This window comes from Pogoniulus pusillus, chromosome 12, assembly GCF_015220805.1.
Source record: "Pogoniulus pusillus isolate bPogPus1 chromosome 12, bPogPus1.pri, whole genome shotgun sequence".
Taxonomy (NCBI): Eukaryota; Metazoa; Chordata; class Aves; order Piciformes; family Lybiidae; genus Pogoniulus; species Pogoniulus pusillus.
Genome location: NC_087275.1, coordinates 17,023,632 through 17,041,504, shown reverse-complemented (window position 1 = coordinate 17,041,504; position 17,873 = coordinate 17,023,632). Strand labels below are relative to the sequence as shown.

Here is a 17,873-nt window from a genome sequence, read left to right as displayed (position 1 = left end):
ACTGTGAGACCAAAGGAGACCAAAGGCACCTTCTGAGTAATTTCTCCCTCCCCCTGAGCTGCCCTGAGCAGTCTTTTTAATTTCTTGCTCTGGAGCCCAGAAAAACTCTGTGAGTAAGGGTTTGCATAACTTTCTGGTGATTTTTTTCCCATGATATGCATGGGAAAGTGCCAAAGATAATGATCTGGACAGAGACATGTTAGATTTCATCTATTTCTATGTAAAAGCCGCAAGAGTAGCCTTTCTAAGAAAGAGCAACAATCCATTGAAAGAGTAAACTGTATTCTCTGCTCTCCATACCTACTTCAGGATTTCTTTCCCCAAAACAGCAGTAAGGCCAATTGAAACTAAACTAAACCAAACCCAAACCTCTACACCTCCACCAGGAATGTGGTTCCAAGAGACCTGCAAAGTCCTGTGTTTGTGAAACAGCTCTTACCACCTTCTGAGAAAACTTACATTTGCTTTCTGGGGATCTCATCAATCTACATGTTGTCATTGTACTGAATAAAATTAAACCCTTGGCTGCTGACAGATCCAGAAGGGCAAAGAAACTTCTTGCCCAGAGTGATTTTGTAGTGTTGAACCGAGCCTTTGTATACTGCCATTGCTATATAAAACCAATAATGTCCCTTTCAGACACACTCCCAAGTCCCACCAAAGTCAAACAGAAGTTAGATGCTTCTGACATAAATGCGTATGCTCTTGCCTAATGAAGACATAAGCTTAATCTTGGCTGCAATGGAGCCATGCTAGTCTGATGGTGGTGGAAGTGAGGCCCCAGAGAGACACCGGGATCTCTTTAAAATAATCCTTGCTTTGCTGTGCCCAGCCTCACAGGCTAGCCCCCTCCAGAGATGCCACAACCAGAAGAGTTTCATCAGAGGTGCAAAGAGGCAATGTGATGAGGTGGAACAGGGGTTAGCCACAGTGTTCTCTTTTCCTTCCATATCACTAGAGATTAGCCAGTGGGATCCTGTTCTGATCTGTCTGATTTTAGGAATATGATTGAGCACCAACTTTGTTTGATATATCAAGAATGAAGCAAATCCCAGAGTCTCAATGGCATTTCTGTGAGGTTTAAGGGACACTCACTCCTTGTCCTCCTGAGGAAGGAGTTCACTCCTTGCCAGGTACCCATAGCATCCCTTATAGGGTTGGTAACCTCCCTGCTGCATTTAGGATGGGACATAGCCTTCCCAGATAACTGCTCCCTGTGATGTGCTGTCTTCCCACAGGGAAAGCTTTGATCATCTCAGTGTGGATATGATGATATATACTCACTGTGTGTTTAGGTGGTGCTGCTCCAGCTCAGGTGCTCTCTATGGCCTGTCATCCTTTGTGCCAACAGGCAGCCCTGCCTTGTGGGATGGTGGCACAAAATGAGGTGTCTGCCTCTAAGCCTTGGTTCAAAGTGCCTTCTTTGGGCACTGGTGCCCAACCTGCCTCACGTCCCATCAGCTCCCTGTCCATGCATGCACCTTTCCCAAAAGAAGGATGGGACTGCCACAAAGGCCACACCAAAACAATGTTCCTCTTTCCCAACACCTTCCTGGATATTCAGCCATGGGATGAGGAGGGCTGGGCCAGGAAGTTATATGATCTGATTTTGTCCCAGATTTCTCTCACAAGGAGGAAGCAAGGCCTGACTGCTTGCTCTCTGCTGTCACTGACCATGTGTGCTCTCCTTCTGTCCTCTTCCTCCTCCTCCCTTATCCTCTTCTGGACCTTGTCCAGGACTCAAGCAGCACTTTTCACCATGCTCAGGCTACCTGGAGTGGGGTGTTATCCCTCACTGCCATAACCCTATGTTTAATCCTTCAGCATTGCTGGGAAATTTAATGAATTTGTTTATCAAGCAATGCACTGTTTGCCTATTTGGTTACAGCCCATCGTTATGTCAGCATCTTTTCCTGGTAATGCTCTAGTTTCAGTTGAATTCTCAGGACACCCTTCTGTGATTTGCATGAGATCACACTCCTGGGCACATGGTTTCTTTTTATTCTGATATTTTGGTGGCCATACTTGGCTTAGGATTCATGCTGCTGACCTCCTGGGGAAGGAGAACGCTTTTCTCAATGCTAGGTGAGTGGTCCTATGCTGTTACAGACTCCTTCTGAACTTGGGCCATCCCTTCAACTTCTCCATCTTCCTTGGCCTTACATACACTACGCCCTATAGCAGGCATTTAAACACAACTATGTCTCAAAGGAGAATGCTATGGGTGTGTTGAGTGGTGCACAAAAGCAAGAAGTATCAGATCTTGCACAAGGCTTCCCAGAAGCAAAACAAAACTTAACTTTTCTGCTCTGGAAAAGAGAAAGTGGACTAGAAGCAAGCCAGAATTTTCCTGGGTGTTGGGCACAGCTCAGGACAGTTACTGGTGCTGTCCACCCCTCCTCCAGAGAAGTTTTAAAGGTGTCTTCCTGCCTACAGGCAGCCTCCAAAATTATTCTATCTCGTTAACAGCCTGTTTCCTCTTTTGGATGCAGCAATGTCATGGACATTGGCTGCATCCTTCCCCTTCCCCCCCACTGAGAACACAGAATAAAGCTCCTGAAAGCTGGCATGCAAAGAAATACCAAGATATTGCTTTCATCCACTCATTTCAGAGGAAATTATTCCCTCCCTCTCTTCTCACACTCTGACGGTTTTAATGCCACTGGAAAATGGCCCTCATCTTAAATCACCACAGCTCCTAATCCCAGAGGATTTTGCTGACACTCTTGCTGTTTCTATTAATGTCTCCATATGTGCCTACCTGCACAGCTTTGGTCCCTTTGGGCTCAAGGACCCCCAGGGCATGGTGCTTTTGTGTGTGTAAGTGTGCAGGGCAGAGGGCAGGTGAATGTCAGGGTGCAAGGGCAGATGGCATACAGCCAGGGCAGCAGGACTGGTGATACCCCAACAACCCAGCATCTCTTCCTTCTCCCCTTGTGCTGCACTGCATGCATCCTGCAGTGCTGGGGCCTGTGGTAGCCTCAGGTGCCAGCTCAGGAGCTGCCCCTATGCCCCTTCAGCACCTCCCACCTGTGTGCCCAGGGCTGGAGCCAACACCTGCAGCTGCAGGGTGGCTGACGGCACCCACGCCACGGGCTCCTGCCCTCCCCCAGCCCGGTGAGGCTGGATGTTTTCCTGTTTGCCTCTTACCTCTTGCACTGATTCCGGGGACAGGGGACAGTGACAGCCAGGCTGCTGTCCCTGCAGGAGCCAGCCTCTGCCCACTCACACCTCAGGGGCTTTCCAGGACTCACGTCTTCCTAATTCTCCTTCCCCAGGAGGGGCTGGAACCTGCACCCAGCTGTGCTGACAGGTCTGTACCGACACTCTGTGCAGAGGGGCTGGGGACGAGAGCAGGTGGTGTTGGAGATGTGGGAAGGCTGCAAAGCCACGGAGCTGCTAAGCTGCAGAGCTGAACTGATGGAGGAAGGAGAAGACAGAGCCGGAGCTTTGCCTGCTAGGTTTTGTTTGCTGTTACAGCCGTGCCAGTGTTTGCCTGCTCTTTGGAGCTGGGTGCAATTCCAAGGCAGCTGCAACTGAGAGGATAAAATTGGTTGAGTATTTTTTGGGGAGGTTGTTACATTTTCTTTGAAATAGTCTGATACAGTGCATGTAAGAAGACTAGAAGACTAGATTGGTTTCTTCCTATTTATTTATTTATTTATTTATTCAAATAAGCTAAAACTGGTGCTTTGTGGAAGAAACTGGTGTAGCCCACTGCATGAGTGTGGGTTTTTTAAGTGGCACATGGACCTGAAGTGTTTCTCTGGTGGGTAGGGATGGATGGCCCTAGGACTGATTGAGAGAGGCTACAGACTTGCTAGTGACAGGTGGGCTGTGCAGAAGGTGTTTAAATATTGTATCTCACTTCAAATCTACTCATAGAACACTGATTCTGGAACATGCTGTTGTCCCATTTCTGAGAGTATCTGAGTCTTGGATGCTGCACCATTGCAACATTTCCAGGAGCTGGACAGAGGAATTGGGTCTATCTTGCACAATACTCTGTCCTCCAGAAAGTTGTCTGACCTACTCATCCCTGTAACAAATAGCCAGGGAAATGAGCCAGGGAGGTCAGCAGAGCTATTGCTTTATGGCCATGGAGAAGCACATCCCTGGCAGAAAATACAGGAGGATGGGCAATGTGCCATGCTAACTTTTGCTTCTAGTGTAGCACAGGGCTTTTGTGTGTGTCATCAGCTGATGAGAAGTTGCTAGAATATTGCATTTTCTAAAGATAAGCATTCCTCTAGGCTCCCTTAGATTCTAGTGCTTGCGTACTGCTGCTTTTGGCAGCAACACAAGAAAGGGATTATTGGAGATGTTTGCTTAGTATAAATTAGAATATAGGGACTTTGATTTGTGAGAGCTAAGAAAATTGTTTTAGGAGATGAGCATCTGTCATCTAACATCCACCTCTGTTTACATAATGAGTACCACATTTTAACGTCAGCAGGGAAGAAAAGTACAGCTAACCAAAGGGAATCAGGTTGCCCACTTAATGCTCAAGGACAAAATTCCCACTGAGATCCAAAGCTGAGTGTCATATCCTCTAGGTACATTACATGACAAAAAAAATTAACTCTTTTCTTTTTAAACCCCAGCAGTCACTTGTGACCCAACAACATCTCATCTTCACTGAGGCTCAGCTGTTGGAAAGAAGCCCAACTTAGACAGCAACAGAGCTGACAGCTCTGACTGGGTTGGGTGCTCTCCGCTGGCAGTGGCATCCAGGCCCAGGAAGCAGCCTTCAGCCTGCTTCTGAGCAGACAGAACCATTCTGCTTTGCCTTTGTTGGGAACCAGCCAGGTGTAAGTGAGTTCCGACATTTACAAGGCAGACAGAAATTATATTAATTGCCAGCTGCAAATTACTCTACTTGAATTCAAATGTCAGTTTGCAGCACTGTAATGATATCCCCATCATGGCCCTGTGTTCCCTTCAGCAGTGGGTACAGCTGCCTCACCACCTAGACAAGCACAGTGTGTTCTCCAGGCTCAGCTTGGCCTCTCTTCAGACCCAGCTGGGATCAGACTCTGCATTATGCAGGTAATCTCAAGGACTTGCATTTTGCAGCTCTAGCACTCCATCGCTGTTTGCATTTGGATGTTCAAGAGGTTAAGATTAGGGGTAGGTCTCTCATAGCATAGTCATACTGGAGAGACAGGTCCTCAGCCATGCTCAGGGGTGGTTTCTGAGATGGCAGATAAGCATGATGCATGTGAAGCCTATTCATACTTGCCCATGCATCTTCAAAATCCAGTCTCACAGCATGTCCTGCTTCACATCTCCAGGAGTAACTGAGCTTGGCTGTCACAGTCTTCCATCACAGGCAGCCTTTTAAAACCAAGGAGCATTGGTGGCTTAAAGCTTTCTACCCTAATTCCCACTGTCAACTGTAAGAATGCAGTCTTGACACATGCCCTCTGTCAGAGATACTCCAACCTTTGTTCCTTCAGGAAGCAGCTCTCAGTGTGGATGCTGGGCCAGTTTTCCTTCCAGCCCAGAGGGAAGATACCACAATGAACAAAGTAGATGGTAGACATTTATTTTTCACTCTTCCTTCTGTAAAACTGCCACCCTTCTCTAGGAGCTCTCCCTTTCCCCTGATGCACCCCACAGCTCTTGCCCAAACCACAGATTTTGGGGAGCAGCAGCATATGGTGGGAAATGTTGAGGGGCTAAGCAGTGTGAACTGCTGATGTGCTTGGAAATAAGCAGAGCAGGACTCGTTCTTCTCTATACAGAGGACTTTGGCATGTATGAGGAAGATGATATTGGTTTTGGTTGTTTTTTCCCCCACTACTGCTGGCCTGTCACCACTGCAAGGTACAACTCACCTGTGTCAAGTACATCCCTGGTAAATTCTGCATAGAGTGATGTCTAGGTTAAAGGCATCCAAGCCATCAGACAGAAAAAAACCCACTGTATAGGACCCTCAGATTTTCACTGAAGTTAGAATGAATTAGTGGGTTTACACCTGCTGGGAACCTGTTTGTTTATAAGCAGTATTTCACAGTGCTTTGGAAAGGGTGGTTAAGCTGCCTTCAGATGCTTTTTCTCCCTTCACTGACTGCAGAAGCTGTAGGCCATGTCTGTATGACTACACAGAGACAGTTATGATATAGACCTGTCTCCCTAGAATCCTGCTTTTTTTTTGTTCCTAAACTTCAGAAAATTGCTGTGGCATCTTGCCTGCCATCCTAAATCCACACTTTTTATGAAGACATTGGATCACAGAATCGTGGAATTACTTGAAATGGAAGGGACCTTAAAGATCATCTGATTCTAACTTCCCTTGCCATGGACAGGGACACTTTCCACTAGATCAGGTTGTTCAAAGCTCCATCCAACTTGACAAACTTCTCTGGGTAACATGTTCCAGTGTCTCACTATCCTCACAGTAAAGAGTTTCTTCTTAACAGCCAATTAAATCTACTCTCTTTCAGTTTAAAACCATTGTTCTTTTCCTATCCCCATACCTCAATAAAGAATTGTTCCTATCTTTCTTGCAGGTTCCCTTTAAGAAATGGAAGACCACTATAAGGTCCCCCTAGAGCTTTCTCTTCTTCAGATTGAACAACCTCAACTCTCTCAGCCTGTCCTCATAGGAGAGGTGTTCCATCTCTCTGATCACTTTTATGGCCCTCCTATGGGCCCACTTGAGCAGTTCATATCTTTTATACTCTGGGGCCTCCAGAAGTGAATACAGTACTCCAGGTGGAGTCTCATGAGAGTAGAGGGGGAAAATCACCTTCCTCAACCTGCTGGTCATGCTTCTCATGTTGCAACTGATGATTTCTGTGCTGTGAGTGCACATTGCTGTCTCAAATTCTGTTTTTCATCCAAGTCTTTTTCCACAGGGCTGCTTAAAATCATTTCATCCCCCAGTCTGTACTGATACCGGAGACTGACCCAACCAAGGTACAGTACCTTGCATTTGGCCTTGTTGAACTTCATGAGGCTCACACATGCTCACCTCTCCAGCCTGTCAAAGTCTTTCTGGATGGCATTCTTCCCTCCAATGTGTCAGCCGCATCACACTGTTACTGTTTAGTGTCACTGGCAAACTTGCTGAGGAGGTCTTTCTCCACCTTCCCTAAGAAATACATGGCATGAGAAAGAGAAGGCAAGTGGCACATGATAGTGAGGAAAGGGACAAGGCACAGTGCATGAGGGCCAGCTTCAGTGCTACTACTTGGTATCACAGACCATGGCTGAAAGGGCAGTGGTTCAAGTCATTGTTGACACCTGATGAAATATGAGCATGGACAAAGCCAGCAGTACATTTCCACTGCTGGGGAACCCATGTGTTAGAAAGCAACCTGCACTGAGCTCATTGCTTTTGCTTTGAAGCACCTGTGTGTAGTGTAATGGATGGATAAGCAGCAATGCATTTGAGAAGAGGACATGGCCCAGGCTGCTGACAGCCTTAGGAAAGTCCCTCTGAATCACTGGCTAGTGAGAGAGTTGCTGAAGTGTTCAGCTTTGCCCCAGCTAATTTTTAACACAGGCAGTTCACTGCTCAGTTCTTCCCCCTCCCCAAGAGAGGTAGAAGAGATGACCCTCTAAGCATGCACTGAAACCTCCTGTGGGATGGTGTGGAATGGAGACCACTACCCTAGGTGAGGTCCTGGCTTACCAGGATACAACCTGCGTAAACCGCAATGCTGATTTGAGGCTGAGTGTGATATTACTCAGAGGTCCTTCAGGGAGGTCCACAAGGAGACTAAGTGTGACTTTCAGTCCATCAGCAATTGTCTGGAAAGAGTATCAGGGATCTCTGGTTGTGGTCAAAGAGAGAGCTTTTGGGATAGTAACATGTGGCCATCTGCCATGGAGTAGGCCAGTGGCACAGGTGGCTCTGCCCAGTCCTGCATACTTCAGCTCTGTGTTTGTTCTGTGCAACTCCATTGGAAAAATGGAATTGCACAGGGCTTGTGAATTGCTGGGTGAGGCTTTTAGGCTTGTTGAAATTTCAGGAGGTGATTTCCTAGGGACCAGTAGAGTGCCCTTTCCCCCCCTTAACCTCTCCCACTACCGAGAACTGATGTGGTTACAGAGATGGGGCCACTCAGTTTCCTGTCAGCTTCCATCCCAGCTGACATGCAAGCAACCAGAAGTGAGCAACAACTTTCAACCATCGTAAACCTCTCAAAATAATATAGGGAGGTAACTGAGGATATCCAGCCTCAAAATGCCAATTCATCAGCACCTGAAGTGTCTTTAGAGCTACCAATAATTATTGTGAGAAATTACTGCTTGTCTTTCCGGAAACCAGTGGAGAGATCCAGTGCAATTATTCTTTGCCTTAAAATTATTGCAATATGATTTCTTAGCAGCTTTACATTTCACAGTGTTGACACGTTCTACACACTTAGGAGAAGTAATCTCAGATAAAGGTTTAAACTTCTTTTTCTCTTCCTTTCCTCTTTAAAGGATCTGAAAGCAGCTGTGAAATGTGAATAGATTTTAACTATTAAGCTCAAGCTGCCAAGATGTTATTTCCTGCTTTGACTCATGCAACTGAACAAAATTTGGATCCAAATATTACTTTGCACTTAGGATTTTTGTCTCCCTCTGCCATCCTCAGTCTCGGCTGTATTTAAAGCCAAAATACCAAGGCGTAGTCTCATGTGTGCTTGTTTTTCCTGCTGGCAAGGCACCTCATTGAAGGAAGTGCCTGCTTGGAGCATAGTGAGTCTGAGTCCACAGGGGCCTGACCTGGGCCCCCAGAGGTCTCCCACTTGCCAGAGAAAGCAGTCTGATGTCATCTGGTGTGGGTTGCTGCCACTTGCATTCCCCAGGGATATTTGGTGAGGAGAACAGGGTTTTCTCCAACAGAATTTAGCATCCTGGGCTGAGCATCTGACCTTCAAGTGAGACATAGTCCTAAATCCACGACTGTATATCTGGGAGGTCTAGCAAAGGGGTTCACACTAAAAAATCAGCACACAGTTGCATTAGCAATTAATTCATGTGAGCATGCTTGATCATATTCCTGCCTGCATCAATTGTATACTTCATTTGGCTGCTGACAGCACCTGCTGACAGAGAACACACCTGGCAAATAACTGCTTTCCATAAGAGGGATGGCAGGTTGTAAGAGCAGTGGCCTCACTTCCTCTGTCTCAGCATCTCCTTTTACAGCATTTATGCCACAGCAGGGCACAGGCAATTCAAAGACTCCTCCAGTTACATCTCATCTACTGCAGTGACACTACCATCAGCTGGAGGCTGTATGCACAGCTAACCTCTCTCTTGTGCAGAGGTCCTGCACAACATCATTAATGCCACGCTCACAGAAGGGGATAATTGGTGCCTAGGCTTTTTGGTGGCTTTCTGCCAAAAGGTTCATTGCATTCTTGATGTATTATAAATGAGTATATTATAGTACCTCTTAAATAAACCAACACAACAAAGGGTAAGTATGCTGAAGAAGATTTTGGTAACATGCTGGCTTGCTCTCATGAATTAAAAACTGTAGAAAGCACTGACAGCCATCTTACATGATTACAAGATTGCTGTCACAGAAGTCACCTTGGATAACAGTACCTCATTCAGATGTGCTAAGGGCAAAACCAGAGGGAGGCCAGTCTTAATTTTCTAGAGACATTTAAATTAGGCATTGTAGCAAGACTGTCAGTCATGTTACCTGGCTGCTGAGGCTTTGGGACTGCAGTGCTGATAGGGTTGCTCTTATTAACCGATTTGCAGCTGATGTTGGAAAGGGGAAAGAACCCCCTTCAGTTTCTTGTGTACGACTGTCAATGCAGAGCACTGTGGTGCTACCATTCTCTGCCCTGTTTCTGACCTGCAGTGATGTCTCTGGAAGTCCTAACCAGACAATAAAACACTGGTTGCATAGCCATTTATTTTGAGGGGGAAATCAATGAACTACTTGGGGAAAGACTGCAGCAGTGAGGATGAAGGGAGAAATGCTTTTTCTTTCCACTGTTGCATAGGCAGTTACTACAGACTCTCTCTGTGCCCATTCCTTGGGCAAATGCCCATTAGAAAGTTCCTTGAAATTAGGGTGAAATGCAGGTTTGGATGTTTGGTTTTGCATGACGTATATCAGTGATTTCCACTCACTGGAGCTTGGATACAAAGGAAGCCATGATCACAATCTTCAATGCCAAAGGCAGTTGAAGCAGAACATGAGTAAGAGACTTCTCATGCCTATGGGGACTCAGGGGAAAAAGTCATGAGCCTTAAACAGCAGCACAGGAGGTCTGGGCGAGGTATGTGGGTGAGTGGCCAACAGCTGAGGCAGCTGCACACCATGACAGTCTCTGAAAACTGAGGAGGTTTTGTAAGGCAGGTGTCTATGGTGGATAGACTTACACTACCTAGCTTGGCTTGGAAACAGAAGGTGAAGAGGTCCCTCCAGGCATGTCCAGCCACCCTGGCTCTGTGCCAGCTCTGAAGTATGTTTCTTGCTGAGGAGGTGAGCCAGGAAAGGGAGCCAGAGGAATTGCATCTTTATCTGATGACATGCTCCTTTATTCTTCTCTAGCTAATCCGTAAGTAAGGAAGAAGTGTGACGGACAGAGGAACAAGATGTTGGTGCTGTCTAACAATGTAACCATGAATTCACTCCTCTCCAAGGTGCTTCAAGACTATCTGGTGCAGACAAATACCTCTGCATCTTCCCAGGTCAAAAGTGTAAGCACCAACCTGGAAATCATCTATGTGCTGATGATGGTCGGCCTCTTTGGCTTCTTCACAGTAGCAGTCATGCTGACCAACATCCGTGCCAGGAGGCTGGAGGACTCCCACGACCCCTACAACACCTACATTGCCACAGACATTTGGCACAAGAAGGACAAGCAATATTTTCAAGCCAAGCTCATAGAAAATTACAAGCTGTGCTGTGTCTTTGAAAACCAGCTGGCTGTGGAGCAGCCAGGCATGCAGATTCCCGAGGCAAAGTCTTCCTAGCAAAAAGGGAGAAAGGATTGTATTTTGCACAGGGACAAGCTGACCGGCGCCTGATTTGAACCAGGCTGCCCATCTGCAGAGCTGCAGGCACTCATCTCAATCAGGCCGAATAACCGACGGTGAAGCCGACGGATCTGTGACGGCCCTGCTGCTGTCAGAGCTCCCAGTCACCAGTGTGATCAAGAACAGGGGACACTCAGGGAATATCACGGACTCATCAGCTTCACCTGAAAAATCAAATGTTGGTGTTGCCAGCGGGAACATTCGAAGTAGTTCATGTAATTAACTCCAAGCAGGATCAAACGCAAGCTTAACTTCCAAGCATGCTTTAGGCAACCATTTTCAAGAATAGATTCTTTAAAAAGTAGCTGAAATATTTCATTTGCATTTTTGCCTGGTATGGAACAATCATTTTATAACTTGTACAACATCGTAGACTACCTGTTTCTTTCACAATCATGCACCAATTTGAGATAAAGTTTTAGAATAAGATTACTTAAAAAAAAAAAAACAAACCCAAACCAACTAACAAAAAAAAACCCCAAACAAAACAAACCCCAAACTCAAATCAAACAAAAAAACCCTGAAACACTTCTGTGGATAAATGCAGACTTTGGAGGGAAATGTTTTAGAGACTGTCCCTAGTTTCTAGCAAGTGCCTGAGACTGGTCTTTTGGCTACTTTTGATTTTCCTTCTCATGAACAGAGGCTGATCCTGGTAGCAGCATCCACCCTTGCACAAAGATTCAGCAGCTCATATGGTCTATGCCATGCAAGCATGCAATGTTTCAAGAGTATCAATCATTTAATTGTTGCTGGCCTTCAATCAGAAAGTGGATTTTTACTCTGTGAAGAGCAGTTCTGTGAAGAGCAAAGTGTCCGATATTTAGACACCATTGCAGCTTATGTCTGTGCTTGACTCGAAGCCCATGAGCAGTTCCTCCAGTTCCCAAGAGCAGTTTCCCTCCATATAGCTGTTTATCTGTTACAGCATCCTGCATGAAGTCCTTGCCGGTAAGCTTTTCTTGCCCTTGACCTCCACATATTCCCTCCTTCAGCAGGCTGTGTCTGCTGAGCTGCTGGGGCATGGTGGCAGATGAACTCAGTTTCTGCAGCAGCAGCAGCAGCTATGACCCATCTCTGTTAAAAGGGAGAAATATGGCTCCCCTGAGCATTGCATTGCTCAAAATAGCAACCTCATCAGCCTGAAGCCTGTTTTCTTGTTAAGGATCAAAGAAGCAACAATCTGGGCAGGAGGGGTTTTTACTTCTGCTCCGCAGATACACATCCCATTCTTTGCTACTGGAGAGGAAAGAGAAGTGGGAAAGGCTTGAAAGAACGCTGTGCAGGGCAGCTGCTTCAAAGGCATTGCGAGGGCAGACAGCCCACTCAAGTATTTGGATGAGCAAGCAACACCAGTCACAGCATGTCCTTTTTCTATGTATAGGTATTTCTTTAGCACTACACTTTCTTTAAAGTAGTATTCCAGCCAAGTTTGTGTCCCCACAATACTTAGGACAATTAAAAATGCAGAGTTGTTTGTTTGTTTGTTTTTTAAACATATATATGGGGTCTATCACTGAGATGAAGATACACATTTTCAGTATCTTGAACAGCTTGGAAAATCTCCATCAGCTTAATTATCTGAGTCACTTTTTCCTCCAGAGGAATGTAAACCAAACTCAAGCTTTGGAAAAATGTTGTCTTCTCAGCTTGGGCACTGCTCTTTTGGGATCTGATGGTGTAGTTTCTTTATTCCTTATATCTCACTCCCACTGTGAGAGTGCAGATGCTTTTCTTTGCTGGTTCTTCAGAGGCAGGCCCATGCAGCATTTCTAAGTAGGTTTAAACTTGTATCAAAAATGACCTTTAATTACATTAAAACCTTTGAACATTAAGCTTGTCGAAAGGGCTCCCTCCCACAGCTCTTACTTCACTCCAGGTGTTTTCAGGTATTTTGGATTTAGGCACTTGCTGGTCACCTTATTTTAATGGTTCCAGTGTGGTTATTTGTGACAAGGGTGATGGTCAGCGTTAGTTGGCTTCCTCTTTTCTTTGTTTTTTTAAGCTCTGCCATTTTATTTATTTAAAAATAGGAGGAGAAACACTCTGCTGTAATCATAACACCTCCCTGAGCCACCAGGCTGCAAATCACCAACCAGTGGTAGTTGTAGACTCCCACTGTGGTCCTCCACATTACCTTTCAATCTTGTAGTTCTCCTTCCCCCCCTATTTTTTTCACTTGTACAAAGCAATAAAATATGAATTGCAAACTGCACTTGTGGCCTCGGATATTTTTTCCTCCTAACCTGTTTCACAAGCTCACAGTAAAAGTGTCGATAATACCTGCTTGGCACCCACTCACCCGTCCCCTTTCTACACCCTATTAACCAGGGCCAAGCCTGGGTGCTGGGATATCTCTCAGTACACTTAGATCTGGAGAAATAGCAAAATGTCAGGAGCAAATTCCTCACCTCGAGTAAACTCCCAGGCTTTGCAATACTCTGGGCAAGCTTGGCTCTGGTGTTTGGTGCAGCAATCCTGGTTGCACATAGTTTTCCACTGTAGCCCACACAGCACCTGCCTTAGGGGAGTCTAGGTTTTGTTGCATCCCCCCAATAAATGATACTGGGCCTGGTAATCAGGGAGGAATAACTGTGGGGTAGTAGTTCCCCCCAGCACAGGAGCTAAGGCATCACATTACTCCAGGAGAGGTTTAGGTTAGACATTAAGAAAAACTTCTGTACCGAAAGGGTTATCAAAGACTGGAACAGGCTGCCCAGGGAAATGGTTCAGTAGCCATGCCCGGGTGTATTTAAAAGTTGTCTGGTGCTTAGATATATGGTACAGTAGTGGCCCTGTTAGAGAATGATTGGAGTTGATGATCTTGAGGTCTTTTCCTACCACAGTGATTCTCTGAAGGCCTTGTGCCCACCTGGAGCCCAGTGGCTTTGCACAAGGCATCCTTTGGGTAGCTAGGCCTTCTGGGGTGCTCTGGTGATGCAGATTTTTTAAGGCTAGAAAGGATCATTCTGATCACAGGAGAGGTAGAAGTACATGTGATGAGTTGGGTTCAGGTCAGCCAAGTCTCTCTACATGCACTACTTGAAAAAGGTTCTGAAACCCCTTTCTATATAACTCTGGATTATATAATAACAGTTTTGGAGATGTAAAGTGTGAGCCAAGCTGCAGTTTGCACTGCTGTGCATCCTCCAAGACTTATAAACACAGCTCCTGCTTGCTCAGTCATTACCACTGAGTCAGGGAGGACAGCTGACACGGACCTGTCTGACTTCAGGTATTAGGAGAAAGAGCATTCACTAGCCAAGGAGTGCCTAGAAACATCTGATTAGTTCACTCACTCATCATCTTTGCCATAGACCAAAGACAGGTAAGAAACCTGGCATACAATTATCACCACACAGAGGTCACGTTTTCCAGTTTTCTGCTTGTTGGGAAAACTGAAGAATCTGAAGCTCCTTAGGCAGGTGTTGCACTTTCCTTGGTCCAAACTTTAAAACTCTTGTGCTCAGGAGACTTAAAATAGTCAGGGAGACTGTCAGAGGTTTATTTTTCTCTTGGCTCCAATAGCTGAAGTCCCTGGCTCCATCATCTGTGGCTTGTTCTAATTGGTAGCCTTGCTGTTTGTTGGTCTAATGAGCATAACTCCAGGCACAGATATTGCTCTCTGACTATTTATGATTTTTATAATAGAAATTGCATGACATAGAAATGCCAGCATGATACAGAAATGGCATTTTGAATTTAAACCCTGCATGGTTAACAGCGATGTGATGGCAATTCATAAAGATCTCAAGCAAAATCAAAGCCCAATATAGCAGGTTCTCTCCTGTATTTGTTTTGAGAAGTTTTGTTTTGCACAAAGTTTATACAAGTTGTGTGTACAAAGCCATACTAATAAAATATTTATGAATAACTGGGGTACAGCACAAATGAGGACAAGATTCTGTGTCATACTTCTCGGAAAGTCAGGCCTTATGCCTTGGGCAAAGAAGATCCAGGCAGTTTTTGACTAGTTTATATGGCCACTAACTCATGGAAAGATGAAGTCTCCCTCTTCTCTCCTTTCCTACCTTCCCTGGAAACTTCTCTGGGTTGCCCAAACTCTGGGAAACTCTGTGACTGCTGCAGTCCCCCCAAACCTAAAACATGCCTCCTTGGATCATGCTTGCAAAGCTGCTGCGATACATCTATTAGAGACTTCTCCAGCCATGTGTGTGGCATGCAGCAGTGTGCAACTGCTCTTCTCTGGTAGCATGCAGTCATTTGTGAGAATGGAAGTATGTTTGCTGGAGGACAGGTCTGTGTGAGTTCACACAGAGTGTGAATGGATGGCCCAAGCTCAGATTTAAGAAGGCCAGATGCCAACTCTGTCTATAAGAAGCATGGGTGCAGTGCTAGTGTTGAAACCAGCATGCCCTAAGCAGTGACTAGAAGTGGTTTATACCCAGGCAGCACAAGAGCACAGGGAAGCAATCTGTGCCAGTGTGTAGTCACTCTGTAGTGTGATGTGCACAACCTTACCATATGAAGCCCAAACTGAGAGCTCATATTTCATCTTCACTGCAAAATCTTCCCCTCTCACCAACCTAGTGAGCTTCAGGCCCCATTTCATATTTCCTATCTCATGAAGAACTTGCATCTGCAGCAGCTGGCTTTTCATTATAGCCAGCAGAGATCCTTAGAGCTGTAGGTACAAGAGATCAATCCCCTAGCATTAAGTAGTCCATCTGGAAAACACTTTACAGTCAAAGGCAGACTGAGTGTGCAAGTCTAAATTGAGTTCTCTCTCTCCTTGCTTTATGGTTATCAGTGATATCTTTATATGCAGTTGGTTGGATCAGACCTGCTACAGCGGGAAACATGCACAAAGACAAGTGGAAGGAAACTGATAAAAATAGATGATATGAGCAATCAGAAGCAAACAGAACATTCTTTGCAGCCGATAACTGGAATTATCTTATGTAATATTTCTATGGCATCCTGTTTCATTTTTACACGTTGTTATCACTATGCCAAACTCCCTCCCTAATCTCCTTATCCAGCCGGAGCCATCAGCTACGCATGTGAAACCTCCACGAAGCCTTTCTCAAGAATTTGCTCAAGGGACCAGCACAAATGTGATTACTTGGTGGAGGAGGTTGTGAAAGGTCACACCGTGTTTAACTGGTGAAGTGGGCAGGAGGCTACTCCCTGAGATCAGAGCTGTCTGCACAGCTGGCTTGGTGGACATGTCCAGGCAGAAAAATAATCCCAGTCAACCACCTTCAAGCTACAAGAAACAAACTTCACACCATGCCAAAATAGGCAAGTAAAGTCATTAATTCATAGTAGTCTGAGGGTAGGGCTTGCAAGGATGATTGTTTCTAGAGTCAGCTTTCAAGTGTTCCTTAGATCAAAGACAAGAGAAGATAAATATTGATGGAAAATACATGGATACTAAATCTAGAAGTAAACATTGAGACCATTAGATCTGATTTAGCAGAAGAAAGGCCAAAAACTCTAATGCAATCCTCTCTCCAGACAGGCCTAGGCTTTTGATTAGGCTACAGTGCTTTCTTTTCAGAGAAATTCAGGCTTGGCAAAATCGTTCCTCCATTCAGCCCACCAAATGCACACTCTGGACCAAGAGCCAAGCAAAGTAAAATGTAACACCTAAATGTGAGAGCACTTGCTCTAAAAAATACTTAGTTCAGTATTGTGTGAAGCGTGTGATAGCAATTTTACAACAGCTGCAGCATACAACCCAAGCCACAGTTGACCTGTGCAGAAACAGAGTTTGATTTTGACTCTGTAAATGGATTTTGTTTCTAGAAGTGGTAGCTTTCATACCTTCATACAAGGAAAGCACAGCTCATTAGCCCAGCTGTGTGCATTCACTCTGATATAATCTCAAGGACCAGGGATTGATTTGGGGCTGCCCTTCAGCACAGCACATTTACCTGCTGGAGGGGTACTGCTCATTTGGCACAGCCTCATCAGCAATATCTCTCCAAGTTTCCCTCCAAACCACAACCTTTGGCCTTTGGACCTCCCTCTGCACAGTCCCACCCTGATCCACAGGTCCTTGACTGGCAGAAAAGAGCACAACCCCTCTGCCTCAGTCATCTGGGCCATATCAGTGGGTAATCTAACCTATTGTTTCCAAAGTCTGAGCTCTAATTTCCTTTTTTCTTGTGACCTCCAGCTTCGAGTGGCAGGTAGTTTGTCAGAGAAATAGTTGATTCAACAGCTGTTCTGGTTCACTGTTGTGCACATAAGCCTTAAGCCTGTGATCTTCATTCAGGGCCATGGCAACAGCAGGCTTACAGACCTCCAATCTGATGGGACTTTTTGCCCTGGCAATATTTTCTCAGGTCTTTATTATCAGCTTCCCACCTAACAATGCAAAACAAATCTGGGAAAAGAGTGCAAACAATAATCTCATACCAACTCTGCACCTGCAGGCAAGCTTGCTGCTCAAGCCAAGCTTGCCTTGCAGGTGCCTCTGCAGCTTCACTTCCAGTAGCACAATGACTTCTGACCCTCAGCTGCATGCAGAGAGCAGAGTGGACACCAGATTCTCCCCATACTTCTATTTGGCTTTGACCTTAGTACACAAGAGTTATAGCACAGAAATAGACAAACCAGCACACTCATCAGTCAGGTACCTTCTGCCAACCAAGAAGCCACACAGATTTACCCCCAGGCAGCCAATGGCAGGACAAAAACTTAAAATTAACCTTCTCTTCTGTGATTATTTATTTTCTTTCTTCATTTAAAAACAACAAAAAAAGAAGAGATCTCTAATAACAGCCCAGTAGTCATTCAATCCAAATCCTGACCTTGAGAAAGGGCTTGTCACAGAATAAAATACAATCTGAATGAAAGTAAGCAGACAAGAAACATACTGGTTCATGCTAATTCGA

At 45.4% G+C, this 17,873-nt stretch overlaps 1 protein-coding gene across 1 annotated transcript; it reads left to right on the top strand.

Annotated features, from left to right (window-relative positions):
* The first annotated feature begins 10,553 nt into the window (after positions 1-10,553).
* On the top strand, positions 10,554-11,057 carry KCNE1 (potassium voltage-gated channel subfamily E regulatory subunit 1). Its single transcript, XM_064152157.1, has one exon. The coding sequence runs from the start codon at positions 10,564-10,566 to the stop codon at positions 10,942-10,944; it is 381 nt and encodes a 126-aa protein (XP_064008227.1). The 5' UTR covers positions 10,554-10,563; the 3' UTR covers positions 10,945-11,057.
* The last annotated feature ends 6,816 nt before the right edge of the window (positions 11,058-17,873 follow it).